Source organism: Ciconia boyciana, chromosome 3 (assembly GCF_034638445.1).
Source record: "Ciconia boyciana chromosome 3, ASM3463844v1, whole genome shotgun sequence".
NCBI classification, from domain to species: Eukaryota; Metazoa; Chordata; class Aves; order Ciconiiformes; family Ciconiidae; genus Ciconia; species Ciconia boyciana.
In genome coordinates, this window is record NC_132936.1 from 66,262,894 (window position 1) to 66,286,473 (window position 23,580).

Sequence of the window (23,580 nt, forward strand, 5' to 3'; positions counted from 1 at the left end):
ACTGTTCTCCTTTCATATTTACTATACGGAACTGGATCATAAGGATAGGTATTCTTATCATGCAGCTTTAAACACCACTTAAAGGACATTTAATTATCCTTATTCTTGGCAGGCAAGAGAGGCATTTGGGATAAGGAAAAGAGGGCTCTGAAAGGGCTACAGTGAAAGCAGTGCACACAAAAAGAGTGTTTACTTCTTTTCCCCAGGCACATAAGTAGTCTTTTAGCAGCTTGAAGCCTATTTAATTTGCTTTGTGTAGGTTCTCTTGCTCTCATGAAAACGTAGCCTCTTTCTGCTTCTGGTAGAGGTTTGCAGCAAAGCTAGATACTTGGATGCTGGCAAACATCTTGGATAATCTAATATGAGATACTGTCAGAACAGATGGACCACTGCAGCCAACCAAGAAAGGTATTTGCATATTCTGTATACAGTTATTAAGAACTGTACAGTAAGAAAAATAATTTAATTTTGCTTTCCATGTGTATTTTTTCTATAGAATCAGGTTAAGAGAGAGAAAAACATTAAAGTAGACATTACAAATGTTTCTGGAACCGTGACATCACTGATAACAATTGTTAGCCAATTAAAAATAGCTGGTAATAAAAATCTGCATACTAAGTTATATAAATAACCAAAGAGAAGAGGTATTTTTCTTCTTTCTACCACTATGAAACATGTACACACACACACACACACACACGAGACAGAGGATGGGGCTTGTGGAGAATGAAGCTGTCAGCATTACAGCAAGTATCTAATACTGTCACATACTGACCTGTGGCTGAGAGCACCTCATTTCAGTATTCAGTACGTTTGTATTCACAAAGGAAGCTAAATGCACTCCACAAGCAGCATAACGCACATGGACAGTTTATGCTTGTTTAAAACACTACTGCTAGGGAAGGTAGGTGGCAAAGCAGGACAATGCTGGACTTCCTAACCTCCCCTTTCCTCCTTCCAAAACCAGGAGTGTCAGAATGCGTTATTGGGACATACGGTTTATTGCAAATGCACAGCAATGCTTTAAAATGTCTGAAATACAAAATTAAACCTTGGCGCTATATCTAAGCTACTAAATGAAAGAGGCCAAGGACCCTTCTTATGTCAATCCAAGCTAAGCTCTTTTCCAGCGAGGATGGCTGTACTGAAATGCCTGGGGGAGCAGCTCCTGCCCCATCCCCTGGCACCCCCGCCCAGACAGAGCCTGGGAGACCGCTGGCTGGCCCAGGCCAGAGCAGTGCCGGAGGAGCATGCTAACAAGAGGGCAGCAAGAACAACTGCAGGACACTGTTGAGCATCACTGCTAACCCTGTGCCTGTTACTGGAATAGATGTAACTTGGGGTCCAGTCTAATATGCTCGTGGAAACTGCATAAATTGACTCAACAGCAGTAAACCTTTACACCTTTACAACCTCGATGCTGCAGGGAAGCCTGTCAGGGCAGGTCTTTGCACCAGTGCGAGGCCTCTTGTAGTTAGAATCGTTAGGAGCCCAAATAAATACAGGGTTCAGAGGGGGAAAGACAGCCCAGTCTCAGAAGTATAAACTACAGGGCTGCATCCTTCAATCATTATATGGGATGTGGTCAGGGAAGGGTCTTTTAATGACTCTTGCTATTACAAGAACACAACTTTGAGGTTTTAAATATTTTCTGTAGAAATGCAGCATATTCTGAAATCACTTCAGCTTTGTTTTTGGCTTTACATGTATGCACAATCTCATGCGAAGCTGTGAGGATTTACTTGCCCTTCATAATACACCAATTGCTCTTTTTACAGTTCCGTTTCCTGAAGAGAGACAACAGAAATCTGCAGGGAAAATGGTTCAAAAAAACAACCAAAGGAACATTTAAGACTCAGGTATTCTCTTAAAATGCTGAGAGTTTTAAGATTTTGGTGGAATTCAGAGGAGGGTAGCAAGGAGTATTTTGGCTGCAATTTACAAATGCACTGTAAAACCCTCACTCACTTCCAGAGTAACACTGAAAAGCAAGGGTTTTCAAAAATCCTTGAAATCAAACCACCTTTGTTGGTACTGCAGCTAGAAAATTAACAATCCAATTCTAAGAGACAGCTCAAACCTTTAATTAGCTATTACATTGAAAATGCTGTGTCTCAGAAAACCTCTACCTAAATAAATAGCAGTCAGAAGTTACAAGATTTCTGCAACACCAAAATTCTGAAACTGAATTAGAGCTTTTAAAGAATACCATCCACAAGTCCATCTAGTTGCAGGGGCGATGTCTGAGCAGACAGCAGCAAAAAATATTGTTGAACTGGACATCAGGTTACAGATGCTGAACATTATGAAGTCAGAAGTGGCTGCAATTTGGTGGTACGATAAATGTGGCTGAAAGTAATTAATAATCATCTTGTCTGCATTTTATATTATCCCGTGTCCAGTAGCCCTGCAGCCAGTGCTACATCCCCCACAGGAGACCTGTATCTACACACTCCTTTCTTCTTTATTACCCTACTTCTTGCTATGCTGAAAGTATCTCTTAGGGCAAATGCTCTTCCCTAATGCACATGTTCAATGCAGACTCCAGCAGCAAGTAAAGAACACCCACTATCTAGAACAAATGAAACATGCAACATATTTAACATCTCTTGCATGGAAGCACAGAGGAGAGGTTCAAATGCATATCTTAGCTCCAAGTGCTTGATCCAAGATAAGCATATACAGGTTACACCAGTTTTCCTGACTCTGGTAGTTATTGGTGTTGCTCATTAGAGATGACAGGGACTGAGACTGACTGCAAATTTGATGGAAAAAAGAAAGTGTCTGCATGTAATCCCTAGGGCCAGGTACTAGCTCCTAGAAGACTCCCTGCCTCCCTGTGACTCTGGCTGATCTGGTGGCACCAGCAACTTGCTGCAGAAAATCAGCAGAAAGGTCCTCTGCATTGAAATGAACATAGAAAACTGAGGATTTGAGAGGATAAAAAGTATGTGTGTTGATATCACAAAGAACATGCTTGTTTCAACTAGTATATAGAAGTAATTTCTCTTCCCAAACTACTTCTGACTAATCATTTCTACTATAAGCACTCGTCTCTTGTGCCACAGGCACATTCCTAAGAATTGCTGCTTTCATCTTCTCCACATGCCCTACCTAGCAATCCTCCTCCAAACCTGGTGACCTGGCCAAGTCACTGTGCAGGCACCACAACTTCCAGTGTTACAAAACCCTTGAGAGATTCTTCAGCTATTTCACCCTAGTACTTACATACCAAATGATTTTTAATAGACACTCAACAAGAAACAGACAAGTACATCGGGCTTATAGTAATTTTAAGGAATTTTCACTGTGCTCCATGAAGCATCTGTAATCTCTCAGAGGGGAGAAAAATAATGCAGAGAATCCTGCGATACTTTTCAGTACTGCCAGCTAAAAAAATACCCTGAATCCTTGCATGTATCACTGCCACCCTGAAAGGGGGAATTCTGATGAAAATGTAGGGAAATTAAGTTTTCTGGATTCCGTTCATTTCACTAACTGAACAGCCTCCAGTACAGATTATAGTCCTGGCATCTCTGTCTTTCATCCCCCGTTATCAAAAAGCATATGATACATACTTTGTATACACCCTGATCTCTGGATGAATAGTGCTGGAAACGTACAATGCTGAGAAACTACAGCTATAAAACCAGTACTAGTTAAAAGGCACAATAACTCTGAAAGAGACATATTCTCTCCAAAGACTCTTAAAGTTGGAACTTGAAGGAAGATGCAGAATTATTCAGCTTGAACAGCTGGGTATTTGCATGGTATTTCTGCAGGACCACTGGATATCTGGGACTTTTCTTACCTGTGGGACCTATAACTTGAATGACTGCTAGTGCCGAAGGGACTAATTGGAAAAGAATATCAATTAAGAGGAGTCTTCAATAGAACAGCTGAATTCCCAAAGATCAGGAGGACTTATGTGCCCCCATGTTGCTGAGATATAATTTTTTCCACTAAGGCATGTCAAGGGAGAAGCTTCAACAGTCCCAAATGATACCTGGGACACCGGCTGGTACCAACAGGGCATCTGAGCTGTGCCACAAGAAGGCAAATGAGGGACTGACCATTCAGGTGTCAGTCATACCCATCCTGATGACTGACAGAAGGTCCTATAGGTGACAACTCATTGTGAGCTACTGAATATGGGAGGCAAGGAAATAAGCTGAAGAAAAACATATGAGGTCATTCTGACCCTCTGAACCCTTTAGTTAGGAAGAAAAAAAATAGTCGGGTGAAAAAAAAATCACAGAGCTGTAAAGACCCTGAATTGCACCTTAAGGTGGGGAAAAAAGTATTGAAGTAATTCAAGGAAAGCACACACAAAGCATAATTTAGAAGGCATTTTTTGAAAACCAAAAGAGGACAGAAACTTTCTGTTTGATTAAAGAAAAGCAGAAGATGAAGAAATCAAAAGGTGGAAAACTTGAAGACCGTTTCCTCTCCCCTGCTTTGGTGAGGTATGTTTACTTGAAAGATGAACTGTGGTGGGACCGATACCCTGGTCTAGGACCTGCTCCTCCTGCAAGACAGGGAGGGGGTTCAGGACACCAGAAGCTGTCCATCGGTGCCTGGGACTGTGCCGGTGCAGAGCTCTGGAGAAACACTCACAACCAGATACCAGGTACCTTCACAAAAAGAAAGTTCATCTGAGACAGATCCTAGAGCACTGACACAGAGAAGGGACCATGGAAATGTGAAGCCATTTTGCTGCTTTTATTTCATCTGGAGAGTTGGAACGTGTGAAGGAAGCTGAAGATAACCAAGAGCCAAGAAACGAGCAAGGCCTGTGACAGGTTCTCCCAGAGAGCTCCTCATCTCTACCAAACTTCTGTTTGGGAATCATCTTCTTGCCTGAGGGGAGAATACCAGTTTGCTTATAAGGTACCATCTGAAGAAGACAGCTAGAGGCGATGGATAATAGCAACACAGAGCAGAGAAACTGAGAGCACAAAAACTTGAAGTAAATAACCTCCAAGTTTCTTGCCCTTTCTGCAGTTTTGATCCAACATTGACTCCATTACATACATATATAATATTAATGTCCTGCAAGACAATGAAGGTAATTTAGAGGTATGCAAAACTAATTTTTCATTGCTGTGTTTGGCAGAGAGAGGAATGCCTTGCCTTCTCCTCTTACTTTGGCATTGCTCTGCTAAATAGTACTGAGAGGGTCCTGCTGTTAAAAAATAACTGTTCAGAAAATAACTGGCATCTCTAAACTGGTAGGCGTCTCATATTCTTATTCTGTCTCAGAATCCCATCTATCACCTCGCATTTTATTTACGCAGTGTTTTTTATGCGGAAGTTTCCAGGCTATGCAGAGAGACTGGTTCATCGCTGGAAGACACCTGTGAAAACACGGCAGTATTACAACACTCAAAAGTAGGAATGTTTAAAGATACTTTTAGCACATGCCTCATGGGTGCAGTTAGTGATTCCTTTCAGTATGTTTGGCTAAATTCTACAAGAGTACCATGGCCACTGAGCTCAGGCCAGTAATCAGCGCAGGCTTTCTCTTCTGTTTGCTCTTTTTTGTTCCAAAGGAGCCAAAGCAGCCAGGGGAGAACCCCAGCAGCTTGGCCCGGCAGAAGCTCTTCCAGGCTCTCTCATAAGAAATGAAAATAGTTCAAGCTTGGTTGAAGCTTTGAGGTTCTCTCAAGTTTCTGCTTCCTTCTGAAGGATAAACAAGAGGTAACAAGAATCTGCTGTATGTGTTGGTTATTTAGCCTGTGCACAGCAACTTTGGTGTACCGAGGGGTTTTAATCTTTGTGTAAATATTATAGCCATTCACAGCAATGCTTTAGGGGAGAAACAAAGAGATTTATTCAGCTGAAACCACAGGGAGAATGTCAATAGGCACAATGCAATTGCTTCATTTGGGGTTTAGTCCGGATCCTTGTTCCGATCAAATGAACTGTGGAATGTTTTAAAACAACTTGTTGTTTATTTTGGGACAGTGTAAGAGAAATAGGCTACAGAAATATTTGGGGAGTGACAGGGGAGAAAAGGCAGAAAGAGCACTGAACAAAGGTGGGGGAGACTTAATTTATTCCCAGCCTTGCCAGCGGCCTGGTGGGTGACTCCAGCTAAGTCACTTCACTGCAGCATGCCTGGTTTCCCCATCTATAAGATGAAGACACTGATAACTGTTCTCTTTTCAAGCGCACTTTGTTTCTAGTGATGGAAAGCAACACGCTAACAGGATGAATACTACCATCAGAGAGTTTTCCTGGCATACGTTTTGCTGTCTGGACAACATACAACCACCACGGAAGCAACATAAAACTCCTCAGACAAATTCCACTGTAGGGCAGATGGCTGAAGCCCTATGTGCCTGCCGGTTGTGGGCCAGGGAACCGTCCAGGGACAGCTCATACAGTGATATACTGCCAGCCCTGAAATTTCCACAGCTTAAAATAGGAGCCAAGGAAAACCTTCAAGCAGTGCAACATGAAATGTGCTCAGCACAGAGATGAAAGACCGAAATCAAGACCATAAAACCCGTCACCCTTAGCAAACAGATTGGCAATAGTCACAAACTTCTTTTAAGATACTAATTTAAGATTTCTTTTTAAGATAGATGCCAACTGCATTCTCAGTTTATTCTACCAGGTAAACTGCAGTTGATGTTTTCAAGCGTTAAACACCTGTCTGAAGTGGTCACAAATGTAACCTCAAAGTTTTGGAAACACTGCCAGCAGGAAGCATTCTCCATGCATCCACCCAAGTACAGTTGTCACCCATTTCAAAATCCATGTGCCTGAAAGAGCGTTGGGAACCCCAACGAGTGACAAACGGTAGTGTGGAACAAAGCATTCTGCTTCGCTCTGCTTTTCTCCGCTATCTGCCCTCAAGGTAGGTCCTCCATGTGTCAAAGACAATCTCTGTCAAAAACTATGATCTTGGTATGTATGTCATTTTCAGAATGCCACACTAGACTCAAGACCACTGTAACAACCCTAAAAATGAACAGTTTAAGCGATGTCTTGTATCAGTTTTGCATTTAAGCGGTACAAGTGTTTTTATGGAGCACAAGTCATTTCATCTCAGCTCTAGACAAAGAGCAAAGTGATTTAGTTTAAAATGGAAGAAGGGAACATAAAAAGTATCCATCCTGAACAGATGAGAGAGGATGAGGGTTGTCTCTGCTATTCCTCAAACCAGCTGTAAACATGGTATCTGAGGGATTAGCCTGAGAGAGACCTAAAGGAGAAGGGAATCTTTTGCTAAGAATAATCAAATATTAACTTTTATGTAGCTTTGTTTCCAGCTTCGATCTTTGTTTGGTTAGAACAAATCTACTTTATTTTACTTAACTCTCAAGCTTGCTTATAGTTGATTGCAAGGCTGATAAATGTGTCGCCCTCTCTCAGGCAATAACAAATTCAAATTTTGACCTCCTGGAGGACTCCAGGTCTGGAAAGTGTCTCCTGCCAGGTGCCAAGGCCCACTGTGGACATGAAGAGGGAGGAAAGAAAGCCACACTATGAGGAGGAGTTCCCTACGGCAGGCACAAAACAGCATCCATCCCGCAAGAAGAGATGGACAAAGACACCTGACACCTTTGGACAAATCTCAGAGCAGCAGTTAGAAATAAAATCATTATGTGAGATCCAAAGGTAACAAAATTTAAAGCTGCCTAACTTTACTGTCCTAACAGTGTTAGGGCAATTGAATTTTCTTTCTTGAGGCAGAGGATTCCCATGGCAGAGCACTGTTTCATTACAGATGCTGAAGTTCCACTCACAAACTGCTCTTCATGTACTTATTCATTTCTTGGCTTTCTCTACGCCTGGCCCTCTAGCTCACTTCAAACCCATCCAGACAAAGTTATATATGTTTGCTTCTGTTTCTGAAAAATCTAGACAAAGAACCAAGAATCAAAAACATAATTAAAAAAGAAAGAGATGCAAAATGCAAGGTAGTAAAACTCACTGAAATCGTCAATATACGAGACGATTTCACATGTACAACACCTAAAATTATGTTCTGCCAGACTACTTTAAAAGACATTCTTCTTCTACTGCAAAAAAAAAAGGGAAGGGGAGCATAATTTTATCTGTGAAGTTATCATTTGGGAAAAAATGAAACATCTTTTTTAAAAATAAGAATGACCAGATTTAAATCAAAGAGTTCTGCAAAAAGTGTCTGAAAGGTCTGCCAAAATTCAGACTGCTTCATTAGCTTTGAATATCACGTATGCTACTAACTGTGAAAGAGGACAGCCTGAGGTAGTGTAAATGTGACCAAGTAGGCATTTTTCCTTTGGAATATATGCAATAGATAATGAGCCCATGTAAATTACTTCCAATCAAACAATACTGATACTTAAGGGGTCGCCAATTAGATCTAAACTGAACTGGAAAATACACACGTTTTTCACTGTTGATGCAACTCTCGGCAGATTTGGGAAGGCATCCATGAATTGTTTTACTCCACTGAGTAATTATTTGCAAGCCAAAATGCCTGCCCACTTCAGTTTTGCTTCAGTGAACATCCTGGGGGAGTAGACCAAATCTCCAGGAAAGCATTAAACACCAGAAACCTTACATCCCTGCAGATTTCCATTGTACTGGTACACCATTTTCTAAATACCCTGTTCCCTTCAACAGATGGAAGTCAACAGGTAAAAGGTCCTAACTTCCTGATGCACAAGGTGGCAAGGAGGCGCACACGTATTTGGAACTGTAATAGGCTATCAGACTGTATTGGTTTCATGAGCACTGGTAATGTTATTAGTCAAGTAATGATAAGCTGTGACAATGAACAGTGGATGAAATACAGTTCTGATGAGCCATACCTAGCTCCTTTTGTATGTTGTCAGGGATTCCTGTAATAGTCTTTCTCCTTTTGACTTTCTTCGGCCGTCTTACCACCGTGTCTGTGTAAATTAGAGACCGCCGAATGCTGGCTTGGCGGTCGAAATTCTCCCCTAATACATGGTAGAACAAGCAAAGCAACATTACTTCCAAGCACGCTGACATCATGCACTTTCTTCCACTAGTTTTGTTGTAGAAATGGACAAAAAGGCATTAATAAATGATGTTAGCTTGGTCCTACAATGAAGGTTTACACTGAAGGAAGATAACGGCATATCGTCACAGTAAGGCTTTAGACACACATATCCATTACACAGTACTGAAGGTTTTAAAAGGAATTTTAGCTTCCTGAGCCCGCTTCAGATCTCGTGAGAGCAGCTCTAATTCCACAAGTGAACAGAATCCTTGCTTTAATTTGGCCCTTTGTGGGCTTTTGTGTGGTTTTGTAGTTTTATTTTAAAGTAACGAGCTGCAGAAAAAGCAAATCTGCTCATGAAAATGAAAGATCACAATGGTTTATGCAGGAACAGGCATTGCTATTGGCAACAGCTATTACAACGTCTTTGCACAGCTCCATCATTAAATCACACGAGATGCTTCTTTTTCATTCCAAGTTGCTCTGAACCTGTCAAATGTACCACGTTTCTGGTGGTGATCTTTTAACATGAATACAAATAAGTACTATGGAGCATGCAGAGATCAAACTGATCTTGTGGTCTCATAAATATTTCAGTCAGAGTGGAAGCTGCTTAAAATTGAAACTTTATAAATGATTATAAAAATATACAACGGCAAGAGCTGAAAAAATTTGTGTGTAAGTGCACATTGCCAGACAAAGCCTTATGATGACCATGTGCTGTATCATAATGGGACCCAGAAGCACCACTATAATTAAGCAGCTTCTCTTTAGGAATTCACTTTTGTTCAGAGGTTTATAATTTGGCCATTTTACTTGTAGCAAGATAAAACTTGCCCTATAGATTGTGAGCTGAGTTAATTGTCTCTCACTTCCAAAAATCTAACGACCACCCCCCATATCTCACACGGAAGTTCCCTTTTTAGAAGTTAAAGCATTTTGAAGCACTGCTATAGGTCCTTTAGATGACCCATTTAAAACTTAAATGCAGAAAAAACTTGATATACCTGTATATGTTTTTTGTCTTGTACGCTTTTTTTGAAAATTGATGACCAAATTATTTACCTCTAAAAAGTGATTAATGCACAGTAGCTAACACATCATAAATATTATCCCTGGCTGACTGCACATCAGTATGATGTGTGTCGTGCAAATAGCATAGAAAACGTCATTACCTCTACAACAGTTAAAGATACAGTCATATATTAAAGTATAGCATGTGGACTTGTGAAAATACAAGGAAAAAACGTAGCAGTTTCATTCACCATATTGTAAATATGAAGACTCTGACTGTTTGACCAGAGCTTTGTGCTCCCAGGAGCCACACTTGCGCTAAGTGGAATCCTTGCAGCTACAAAGAAGTGCCAGTTTCATCCAAGTTTTGGACTGATTGAAGTCAGGGCAGATTAAGACAGGAGGAAGCCCATGGGATCTATAAAATTTAGAGCTATGGATCCCACCGGCTTAGTAGAAGCCCTGAAATATTGAGACAGACTATGCACTGTCTGGGACATTACCACTATTAGGACGTTACGACCCTTATGGGGTCAGGGTCAGAACCATTAGGTAATCCTGCCGTGCAGGATAACAATTATTCTAGCCACATTATAACAAATCCAAAGAATTCAAAGCAGAAAGTTTTTCATCTCTGAACGTGTTTTTACCCATTCAAAGGCCAACAATTATGCCTGAGATGGTGAGTTGCAAGGAAATTAAAATACAGCTTTGAATGCCATAGAATAAAATGTAAATGGTAAGTAGAGGGTGCAAACAAGGAGAGACTCTTTTACATGAAGCCTCAGACAGCACAGGATGACCATGGGGAAATCTTACTGTGTCAGCTGATCCACAGTAACTTTTTCCCCTGAGCTACCCAAGAGCTAACTCAACCAATCCATCTTCAATGGCTTTTGATACACAAAGGCTTTTTCAAAGCCACTGTGCAAATTTGTAGAATTTCAAAGTAGCAGCTTCAATAAATTCCAACAAGCAAATCAGAATGTCTCAGTCTTTCTTCCTTTCTTCATTGTCATCTTTTTTTTTTAGAAAGTATCGATGTTAAATATATTTTGCAGATTTAAGGATACTTTTCTCCTTCTGTTACAGGTTTGTAATAAATCATCTAGGCATTCCTTATACAGTTTACTCAGTTTTCCCTCATGCAGTTTACTCAGTTTCCTTGGATTCACCAAAAATACTTAAGTATGTGCTTAAATCTCACTGAAGTCAGTTAAGCTGGACTCAAGCAAATGCTTAAATGTTTTGCAGGATCCAGCCTAGTGTGGATCACCTCCACCATCACCACTCTCCTCTGTCTGGAAAGAAAGTTAGTTCCGGAAAACCCATGAGAGCAGACACCATTATGCATCTTTTAACCCCCAGGATATGTAAAAGCAAAGACTAGCCACCACTGAAAACTCAGCCCAACTCTTTCCAGGCCAGAATAAGCTCAGCCCGGGCACTCCCAAAGACTGAAACTGCTTGCAAACCTGGATGTCTGGTCAGCAGCTTGTCAGCCTAATGCAATGCCCCTGCACCTTCAGGCTATCCAACAGATTTGTACTACTACTGTATTAGTTGCAATCTGTTCACCGAAGAGCCCCGAAAGCTGAACTCATGGAGCATTTTTTGCACAGCCACGTGAGAGGCCACTATAGCAGAATCATTACTAATGCACTGCTGAAAACGCAGTCAATTGCCAGCAGCCTCTTCAGAGGTTAACGTTTTATTTCATGCCAGGAGTAATAAAATGGAAGTTTTTTGACCTCTCTTCTGGGAGAGTGAGAAAATGAGCAAGCGAAGGAAAAAGCCAAATCAAAACAAAAACCGGTGATGGTTTGTTCCACGGCACATTGAACAAACGGCACAGAATTTTTGGTCGTTTTTTTCCTGCCTTGTGCAGTAACATAAGGAACTTCACAAAATAAAATTACTCAGCGTGTGGGAGGGCAGAGGAGGAGAGCAGATTGTGACTTTTTAAAGAGGAACAAGGACAGCAGCGTTTTTTTGTGTGTTGTGTGTGGCTCGTAGTCTGTTACTGTCGCTTGCCTTGTTTCACAGTAGCAATATAATTATTCCAAGGGAAAGGAAACGGTGGATCCCAGAGACCAGTCCTCATACTGCAAGAGCAGTCTTCCTTAACTGCCCTCCCTTTCTGTCCCTTTCAATTACTATGTTTATAAGGGAATAAATGCTCAATAGCACACTCCAGAAAGGTGAGGTGTAATATGCACGTGCACTGTTTTTGTCAGAAAAGTTGAGAACCACTGAGTTTGCTGAGTGCAAACCAAACGATTCAGGGGACACAAGGTTTGCTACACTAGTCGAATTAAGCTGGTTGAATTAACAAGTTCAATTTATCCAAACACAGTAACGTTCCCAGTGACGCTGAATTAAATCTATGAGGGTTATTTGATCTCTTTTACCTCATTTTAACTTCCATCTGTTTACGTCCCCCATATATTTTGAGTGTGCATTAAATCAAACAACAGATTACTCTTTCTGTAAGTATACCCTGTTCCTGCTGTCTTAATATCTAAGCCCTGCTCAAGCTTATCGATTATGTCAGATTATCCGTTGTTCCCATAACTCGGCCTTCTGCACCTGTATCCTACATTCCCTAGATAATACCAACTGGCCTAGTAATATTTCAGCATTGTGTTTGTTTTCCTTCTATTAATTTTCCAGACCTGGAGTGTTTGTAATTTTCTGTTGTCATCATGCTATTTATTTCAAGTATTTTCTGCTGTTTATTTAAGGAAATGTTTTTCAGAGCTCTATGATATTTGTCACAGAAGTACTGCTCCTATACTATTTAAATATTTAAATACTATTAAATAGTGTTATTTAAAATACTAGTTTATAAAAATATATGTGAAAAAATTATTGGTAGTCACACTAGGAAAGGGAACACCTAATTTACTTTCAAAACAAAACCAAATATTGCAAGCTACTGATTGTAAGAGGGAGCGTGGAGCCAGAGAGCACCATATGGCATTTGAAATAAATTGGATATTGAGTATCATCCTGGTTTTGGCAGGAAAACGGTCAGTTATTTGAATTAACTAATAATAGACAATCTTGATACTATGCAGAAAAAGAGGGATTATTAAATTGAAGTGGTAATTCAATCTTTCACAGAAATTCTATTTACATACAACAAAGTATCTATTCAACATTAGGCTTTAACATAATTTAACTTTCACAGAGCAGGAGTTCTGCAACTGTAAAGCCAAAGAGCATTTTCAAAATGAAGAGTTAATACACAGTTCATAACAAGACCCTAGAGTTCTTTTCCTCTAATTTTGTAACATTTAGTCTTTGGCATACAGAAGTCCCTGATAACCTTCCTCACATAAAATTCCTAGAAGAAAACCCTGAAATATCATTAGCATTGCATAAAACATGATTTTCCATTACATATCTTCAGTGAAGTCCACAGCAAAACACTGCTATTTATCAACCCTCTTCTTGTATTTCATGAATATCTAATGCCGTTTCAATCTGACGTTGTGTAGACTATCTTCATTAATGATCATTTTAAGGGATTTTGAGATTTTCTCATTAGTTTGGAGATGAACTATTAAACACAAAACAGTTTTCACAGAAAGGTGCAAGAAATTTAAAATTCATGCATCAAATACATGTGTCAAATACTATCCAACTGTATGGATCCCCTTTTATCCCTTCCCTCCCTCATCAGCGTAATGTAATTACTGAAATTCAAAGCCTACCAGTCACATTAATAGGAACCACATCTGTTTGGACTGCTTGTGCTTGCTGTCGCATTTTCTCTTCTGGCGTTGGCAGTGGGAGTGACTTAGTCCAGTTGGTTTGGGTGTTGATATCTGATAACTCATTTGGAACTGGAGTTTTAGGCCTTTTGATGGTAATAAGCTTTTCTTCTTCTGGGGAAGAGACGGGACACTACAAACAGAAATACATGCAACAATCTAAGTTTACTACCAAAAATCAAAAAGGTAGGACTATAGTATTACTAAGGTATTGCCACTGCAGTCAGATTGCTTGTGGAGCAAAATACACCCTCACCAATATCGCACTGTGATATCACATAAAGTGTGATATTAAATCACATAAATATCACACTTTTAAATCACATAAAGAGTGATTTAAAACAAACAAACAAACAACCCACAACAAAACACTTGGATTGTATTTATCCAAGACATCTGATCAGTCTAAGGAATACATACCAATGAAAAAGAAAAGAGTAGTCTTGAGCAGAGCAAAGCACAGTAACTAATTATCTTACACACTGACCTTGTCCCTGGAGCGATTAACCCCTCCCAGTGCCCTACGAGGAAGATTCAGATTTGCTCTAGCTGTACTAGGTTGTAAGGATGTGTAAGATCTCAGCAAGAAGCCTGTTATGAAGAGACAGATTTTGGGAGAGCTCAGTAAAAGAACCAGCCAATGCACTCTACAAAACCATCAGCCACAGATCAGTGAGGCAGCTAGAATAACTTTGCTTTGGCCTTAGAGAAACTCATGCCACAGTCAAGGGATTCATTTTACCCATTTTTCAAGGATGAAGCAGTTAACAATATTAGTAGCCACAGAATGGTCATTTTAAAAGTCATTCCTTATCAAAGTGGCAGATTTCACCTCCATGATGGGGGGGTGTTTCACTTACAAAAAATAAACAACCAATGAAACAAAAAACTTTATGCACCAGACAAAGAGATTGCAACAGCTTGTGCAGATCCTTCCACCAAAGTCATAAGCCAAAAAAGCCATTTGCTTGTGGGGAGCAAATCTGTTTTCATTACAAGGTCCTCACTTGCATGCCAGTAATGGCAGAGAAAGCCGTAATGTAGCTTTTTACTGATAAGACAGTACTATAGTCCACGGCAAACCCCGAGGACAGGCAGGTTTGGTGCACACAGAAGACATTACTGGGGCTTCTAGCAGGCGGTCACAAGCTCCAGGCAAATGCAGGAGAAGCAGCCTTCTCTCCTCCCTGCTCCTGCTAGCAAGGCACCCCAGGGAATCCCAGTAGCAGGAGAGGAAGGAAGACCCAGAGGAAAACCAACCTCCGCCTCCTCCTGCTCCCAGGCAAAATGAAAAAGAGAAGAAAACCGTGGAAGAGGAGTTGCACAGAGGCTGCAGCACTAGCAGAGATCTCTCTGCAGCCTCCCGACTCCTCTGCTTGGGCTGCTTGGCACACTGGACCTCCCTCTCTACCACCAGACCAGAGTTACAGTCCTCTCCCCTTTTTCTTTACTCCTCTCTCCCTTTGGAGAGCAGACCACTACCCAAAATAGGGCTGCCAGTACTGGATCACTGTCTCTCCTGGTAGTTACTCCCTCACTGCTGTACATGGGCATGAAAGAAACATCACAGCTATTTATAACAGATGGATTTTTTTTTTAATTATTATGGGTTTTCAGTCTAAGCGATCTGTTTTCTCTTGAAGCTGAGTGCTATACAAAAGACATGCCCAGACAGTGTGCTGCAACCACGGTTTATCATTTCTGATTTTAATTTTCTTCCTGTTACCATGAGGAGTTCCCACTGTTTATAAATAAATAACCATTTATTTATTCTATTATGCTTCAACTCCACATCCGTTAAGACAGGGCCCAACATTTTATTTAATAAAAAGTAAAAATAAAAGCAACTTACAGGCAAAAAGTAAAACAATAGAAAAGTAAAATCTCTTCAGGTAGTAATAAAAAAACTCTCAGGCAACGAAATTATTACTAATATCATCCTGCGGTTTGGAACCACACTTTGAAATATGGGAACTTTGCTTCGAGGAAATAATCCATTTCTGTCAGTCTTACATTTCTTTACCAGGGAGGCTGTGGATGGGATATATGCTACTCTGCAGGAAAGGGTTCAGCCCTGTGAAAGCCCCAGCAATTCTTTCAATACAACCTTCTTAGAGGACACCAGTATTTTTTCAGGCTCGCATTGTTTTTAAAAGGCCTTAAAACCGTTTCTATAAGAACTGGGTTTGCGTGGCAAGGTTTGGGTAGCTGGGGGGCTACAGGAGGGGTGGCTTCTGTGAGAAGCTGCTAGAAGCTTCCCCCATGTGCAAGAGAGCCCATGCCAGCTGGCTCCAAGACAGGCCCATTGCTGGCCCAAGGCCGAGCCCATGGGCAATGGTGGTAGCGCCTCTGGGACAATGTATTTAAGAAGGAGGAAAAAACCCACGCAACAGCACCTGCAGCTGGAGAGAGGAGCGAGAATATGTGAGAGGAACAACTCTGCAGACACCAAGGTCAGTGAAGAAGGAGGGGGAGGAGGTGCTCCACGCACCGGAGCAGAGATTCCCCTGCAGCCCATGGAGGTCCACAGTGGAACAGATATCCACCTGCAGACCATGGAGGACCCCATGCTGGAGCAGGTGGATGCACCTGAAGGAGGCTGTGACCCCGTGGAGAGCCTGTGCTGGAGCAGGCTCCTGGCAGGACCTGTGGCCCCATGGAGAGAGGAGGCCACGCTGGAGCAGGTTTGCTGGCAGGACTTGTGACCCCGCGGGGGACCCACACTGGAGCAGTCTGTTGCTGAAGGACTGCACCCCGTGGAAGGGACCCACACTGGAGCAGTTCATGAAGAACTGCAGCCCGTGGGAAGGACTCACGTTGGAGAAGTTAATGGAGGACTGTCTCCCGTGGGAGGAACCCCACGCTGGAGCAGGGGAGGAGCGTGAGGAGTCCTCCCCCTGAGGAGGAAGGAGCGGCAGAGACAACGTGTGATGAGCTGACCACAGCCCCCGTTCCCTGTCCCCCTGTGCCGCTGAGGGGGAGGAGGCAGAGAATTCAGGAGTGATGTTGAGCCTGGGAAGAAGGGAGGGGTGGGGGAAGGTGTTTTAAGATTTAGTTTTTATTTCTCATTATCCTACTCTGATTTGATTGGCGATAAATTAAATTAATTTTTCCCCAAGTCGAGTCTGTTTTGCCTGTGACAGTAATTGCTGAGTGATCTCTCCCTGTCCTTATCTCGACCCATTAACCTTACATTATATTTTCTCTCCCCTGTCCAGCTGAGGAGAGGAATTCATAGAGCGGCTTTGGTGGGTGCCTGGCATCCAGCCAGGGTCAACCCACCACAAAAATATAATGTGAATTCTTATCTTTTTATGGGTGCGTGTACATACACTATTTATACACCTATACAGTGCAGGCACACGTATGTATATGCACCTACACACAAACGCAAGCACTTTCCCACCTCAAATCACTCAAATTTATAAAAGCCTTCATTAACTTAAGCAACATGGGAGAGAAATGCCATTGCAGAAGGGAAAGTTGCCTCCAGGCTATGCTTCCCCCCAATTAGGTTTAAAAACAGCTGAGAGAGAGAAAGGGTTTGTAAGGAATGTGGCAGGGGGGTGCTAGCTCAGTGCCACAGCGGGCACGTGTGTGCGCGCCTACAGGAGTAATCAGAGGTTGAGGCAGAGAAATATCGCTCCCCCCTTCTACAAAGAGCTCTTCTCTGCCTGCATCAGGGCACCAAGGGTGACGCTTCAAGCCTGGTTTTGCAGTTTGTGTGGGGTGAGGATGAGCTCCAGTGACCTTCGGATACTCTGCTTGGTTGCTGCTGTCAGCATCAATATCTGTCACATTCAGACTGTACTGCAGTGCCAGGTCTCAGCTGTCATACAGCAGTCACCAGCGGGTACTCCCATATGTCAAGTGACGGAGATATTGGTTACAAAGCTACCTTTCCTTTTCAAGGAAATCACCCAAACCAAGCAGAACCCTTTTCCCATCACAGTATATAATAGATAGAAAAACTGAAGAACTGCAGCATCCACTACAAGGGTGTGCCGGTTTTGGCTGGGGTAGAGTTAATTTTCTTCATAGTAGCTAGCATGGGGCTATGTTTTGGATTTGTGCTGGAAACAGTGTTGATAACACAGGGATGTTTTACTTACTGCTGAGCAGTGCTTGCACAGAGTCAAGGCCTTTTCTGCTCCTCATCCCACCCCACCAGCGAGTAGGCTGGGGGGGGCACAAGAAGCTGGGAGGGGACACAGCCAGGACAGCCGACCCCAGCTGACCAAAGGGCTGTTCCATACCACATGGCGTCATGCTCAGCAATAAAAGCTGGGAGAAGGAGGAGGAAGGGGGGGGGACATTTGGAGTGATGGTGTTTGTCCTCCCAAGTAACCATTACACATGATGGAGCCCTGCTTTCCTGGAGATGGCTGAACACCTGCCTGCCCATGGGAAGCAGTGAATGAATTCCTTGTTTTGCTTTGCTTGTGTGCATGGCTTTTGCTTTCCCTATTAAACTGTCTTTATCTCAACCCATGAGTTTTCTCACTTTTACTCTTCTGATTCTCTCCCCCATCCCACCAGGGGGGAGTGAGCGAGTGGCTGTGTGGGGCTTAGTTGCCAGCTGGGGTTAAACCACACCAAAGGCAATCCTAATTATCCAAAAAAATGTGGAGCAACAATGACAAATTTTGCAAAATTAAAAGTTGAGAAAGTTGGGGACAAATGGAGGAAGACAGACAGAAATTAATCAGCCCAGTGAGCATACAATGAACGAAAAGCACTTGAAAACCTAATTGTGTAGTTGAGGTCAAAGCACTGTGTCAGTGAGAATGATTTTCTGTCATAGAACAGTGGCGCATACTTCTACAAAATAATTCAGTAGAAGAGTTGCGGGCACTTTTGAGTGTAGGAAGAAACGTTCGCGCTTCATCTGCAGGTACACTTTCCATGGTTCCTGGACGAGCATGACTGTCTCTACTTACATTCTTTCTTCCAAAGTGCTACAAAGATTGTGGTATATTTACTTGGTTTTGTGATGTGAAGATACTTTTAAAGCGCATGACAAAGCTGTCCACAGCTTTATTGCACACAGAGGAAGACAGCAGCTCATCTTTCAGCTTTCTTCACACAGAAATTATTTCTCTCTAACCAGGATAAAAATAGGGATTTACATATTTTTAGCAAACATTCCCAGATTTACAACACAGAAGCTTGCCGGAAGATGCAGTGAATTGCTGCTGTGTAACAGGAATGTCTTCTCAAGTAAGGTCTGTTACATCAGAAATAGAAGTGGACTAGACATTACTTTGAGATTATGTATCTGCTTATCAAAGCTGACCATAAACACTATGTTCATAATAGAAAAAAACCCACCTGTCCCATTTTTAAAGCATCTCTGATTCATAACAACTTTATTGCTAGACTTAAATGGCCAAATTTCTGTGCAACGGGATGTCAGACTCATCTCTTCAGGAAAATTTGTTGGAATTTGTCCTTTTTTAATGGACCAGGGAAGAGGGAAAGGTGGGATGTGAAAGCAACAGCCTTGGACCTTGCAGCATTTCCACGAACATGCATTAGAGGGGGAAAAGTATGAACTTTCAAATGAGAGTTGAAATGAGAATCCAGGAAAGAAATGGCCTATAAATACACTATAGACAAGCTATATGGCTCAGTAAGCCAGACCCTTGCCGTTGCCTTGTTGACATATCATCCCCCAGCCTACTTAGTCGCTGAGACACAACAAAAGGGTATCACTATCTCAGCACATTCATGCTATTTGAGCGGTCTCGGATGACAAGTGAGTATATGCTGTGTATCTTGCAGCATGCTCTGCCTAAATCTTTTTATATTCCAGGGGTTTATACTACACTGTTTGAAAAAACATGGGACCTCCAGGAGGAAAATTCAATCCATACAAATTTTACCTTTCAGCAAAGGAACTTCTAGTCATGTATTTTACCTTGTTGCCTACTGCAATCATTTCTAAAATTGTAATTTCTCAGAAAAACAAAAGGGGGGGGGAATCAGCGTTGTGGACAGAAGCCATACCAATTCAGCGGTCTATTACTATTTGCCAACATCCTATTTCGTCTCCAGCCTTTTACTAGGTTTGATGGCTTCACATGGCAAAGGGATCAAGACAAATAATAACATGGGGGAAAAAAAACAACCCCCAAACCTTTAAATTCCTCTTTCTTGGTCAATTGAGAATGTCACTTTATGTGCCTGCTTCAACCTGTGGGGTTTCACACTGTGTTATGGAACACTGCCACATTACAAATTTACATGAAATTATACTCAAGTTGAATTAGTCATGTCTTGCTCTATTTGGTGTCCTCCAGACCAATCTCCCCACTCTAGTCCCCCAGATTTTCAAAGAATATTCCCTTTTATTACTTCTACACACAGATCTTCAGTTGCACTAGCCTACTTTGCTATCTTACTAAATCCTTCACTTCATAGCCTTCACTGTCTCAGCAAGGAAGTAATTTTTTTTTTGTCGGCAGAAATTACTGACCATCAAGCAAGTTATTACCTTAACTAGCACTGCAGAAATGTTCCTTTCTTCTTCCTCAACTCTGTTGCAATGGGATTAAAAATGGAAGAGCTGTACTGCATCAGTTCAGAGCTCTAAAAGCCTACCTAGTATCTGCTTTACGATAATGGCCAATCAGTGATATACAGGTGACATTAAATAAGGGGATGCATACAGTGGATACCTTCCCCTGAATATTCTCTCAGCATTGGATGGAGTCTTCCCCCCCACAAGAATTTACCCAGTTGCTTTCTGAACCCCTGTAAACTTTCAGCATCCACAATTCTTGCAGCAATTGCACAGAGTATGTGGTGAGTGAAGAATTACCCTCTTTTGTTTGTTCAAAGAGTTTCTATACTCACTTCCTCATGCTTTGGCATTTTATGCTTTGAACTGCTGTTTCAACTCAGTAGATTGAGCAGTATTTTCAAACAAATGTGAAGCACTATAAAACACATGTGCTGATTACAAGAGCAGCCCCATGCAATTGCAGCAGAGGGACAGGGAGGCCAGCTGAGGGCACCACCACCTAGAAGTATCTCCAGTTCTGCCAGAGCCCATGCCTCAGGGCTCCCAGGCGTTCCCACCTCCAAACTGGAGCGCCCAACTGCTTTGGCTCCTCTTAACATCAAGCAAAATTTTGAATTAGACCTCCTCAAGTCCCTCAAGCCAATACAGTTAATGCATCTGTTTTCACTTAAGATACTAAACAGTCTCTGGCAGATATTGAAGGGACAACTAACAGTTTGGCTGCGTACAGTGGCAAAACCATACTTTTTTTCCTCATGAATAAGCAAAATAAATGTTTTTGCACTCGAAGCTTAACAGACTGTATCAAGGCAAAGTTCATAAGCCAAACGACAGGACCTGGGGAAAAATACCATGAGTTTTTGGCATACAAACATTTTGATAGATGGAATAAAGACATGATATAGTGCATGCCTGGGAGCAAGTACTCTCTATAGCTCACATTCATCATTTAAAAAAAAAAAGTTACTCCAAATTAGTACAGTTTTTCTTTGGCTAATTAAAAACCAATGAAGCAGCCAATTAAATAAAACACGGTGTTCATTGGAGCAGGGGTTTCAAAGGATGCAAATGTTAATAGACAAAAAAGAATTAAAAAATTTCAGTGAACCACGTAATGGAGGATTATTGGACTGCAGACAAAAAGGAGCAATGAGGGAAAATAAAGGAAACAAACCTGGCATGGCATTCTTCTGTTGAGCAGTTGATTTTTTTTTATTATTTTTTTTAAACAGAAAACAGAAGCAGGTAACGACTGAAGGCTAAGAGCAGAATAAGATTGCATATATGCTAAATGCTACAATAAATGCTACAAGTACCATCAAGCTGCAGATATGGCAGCTGGATGGTCCCACTCGTGGGCAAGGTACCTTGTTGCTCCAGGGAACCAAGTTACAGCAGGCGCTAATGCAAGACTGAGAGATGCAGTCTAACAGACTAGACTGTTGAGCGAGACAAAAAGAAACAAAGAGAATGAGTAATAAAAAGGGAAAGAAAAAAGAATGAGAAAAAAAAACACACAGAAGACAAATACATTTAATATACACAATGTGTAAGTTTCAGAACATAAGGGGAACCAGAGTTCGAAATCGACATCTCAATATATCTTTGACACTGGGAAAACAGAGCAATACAGAAGGACCGGAATAGCTTCAAAGTCGCGTCACCAACAGTGGTATGTAAGAGATGAGAAAGAAGGACACTGGTCACAGTACTGAGATGTAAAATCCAGATAAACCAATTTAATCTCCAACAAACTCAATTAGGATCAGTACTGCTGTGGAGCTTGGCCTGCGCTCCATTAACGTAACTTGTAAGAATCAACGTTAAGAGTAAAAGGGTAGTTCCAAGAACTTCATTTTATATCAACTACCACTCAGAGACTTCAGTTTTCTGTGTTTTCTGATTTTGTTTCCTTGTTTCTGAGTTGGGCTAACTTGCCTGCTTCTCCCTAGCAGTTTTCCTTCAGAACAGCAAGTGTTCTGCTTATCTTAGACATTTTCTAAGACTCACGCTGAACCATGTGCTTTGTGGTATGAATATTACCCTCACACTCCACCTCCACCTGGAGGAGGAGACACTCACCTCCACAAAACCTGAGAATGTCTGTGGATCGAGGTCTCCTCTCGCATCACCTACCATGGTTTCATATTGTCTCCAGCGTAGACACCTATCCATGGTTTCATATTCTCTCTAGCATAGACAGACAAGCAGAGTATCTGGCTACATTTTTTTTAAAAGCAGATTTAAAAGGTAGGGAAAAATAGTTTCCTTTGTGAAATCACCATGAAGCAAAACACAGTTTTTCTGCAATTTGGCAATTATATCAACTTCGAAGCAAGTTTCTAAACAGTAAATCGCTATTCATCCATCCATCATTATTCTGCTGTCCTCAAATTTCAACTATTAAGTACTGCATGTACAGAATTTACATGTTGGCTTTTTTGCTTTGAATAGACAACAAAGCTACAAAGCTTTCATCTGGTGGTGAGGAGTTCACATTTTGAATCATGGGATTTTGGTGACCCCAGTTCCACACTGTCACTGAACAACTCTTCTGACAGCTGAAATATGACTCGCTCAAGGCATAACACTTATGAGAATTACTTGGCATTTTACCAGTGGGATTACAATTCAAGTTCAGAGATCTGTTGTGGTAAGCATTCATTTAAAAAAGAGTAAACTTTTAGGCCTTTACAAAAAAAAGCCAATTAAAAAAAGATACTGGTCAAAGGACACCACTAAACACTCAATTGTACAATAGGAAGGGAGAATCATACTACTTTTTACAAGGGACTAATGTCTTTCTGAGCTGCAAGTAAGAGCGGCAGAGTTAAGGTTAAGGTTCTGAGATAATCAGTAACATCCAAGACTGTCAATTTGGCAACTATCTTTCTCCACAACTCTGAATCATCCTTTCAGCTAAAAATATTTAAAGGAAGCTATTCCAATTTCAAATGGAAGTGCTATCCTATCCTTGAAGCATAATTAGTTGCATTAATTTTTTTCAGAATACACAGAAATTGTTAGTAACACGTTATGTTAACACTCCAGAAAACCCTTAACCAAGATAAGGATGACAGCTCTTGGTCTCTAAGAGGCCTCATCCATGCTTATATGCTCTCATTTGAATTATTTTAAAAAGTGTATTTATATTTTTTTAAATGTTACGTTAGTTTTACATGTGCAGATACATCTGCTGCACAGCATTGGCTAAGACAAGTTGATAACATATATGTATGCATATATATGAAGTACATAAATAGCAAGAAACAATGTGTTAATACTTTCCCCAGTGG

At 41.4% G+C, this 23,580-nt stretch overlaps 1 protein-coding gene across 3 annotated transcripts in view; it reads right to left on the reverse strand.

Moving 5' to 3' along the window:
• Positions 1-23,580, reverse strand: part of NHSL1 (NHS like 1) — a 186,802-nt gene that overhangs the window by 11,166 nt on the left and 152,056 nt on the right. For all 3 annotated transcript variants that reach the window (XM_072855952.1, XM_072855951.1, XM_072855953.1), the window contains exons 4-5: positions 13,699-13,891; positions 8,811-8,942 (exon numbers count right to left, since the gene is read on the reverse strand). In XM_072855952.1, the coding sequence (XP_072712053.1) occupies positions 8,811-8,942; positions 13,699-13,891 (325 nt within the window). The remainder of the gene's footprint in view (positions 1-8,810; positions 8,943-13,698; positions 13,892-23,580) is intronic.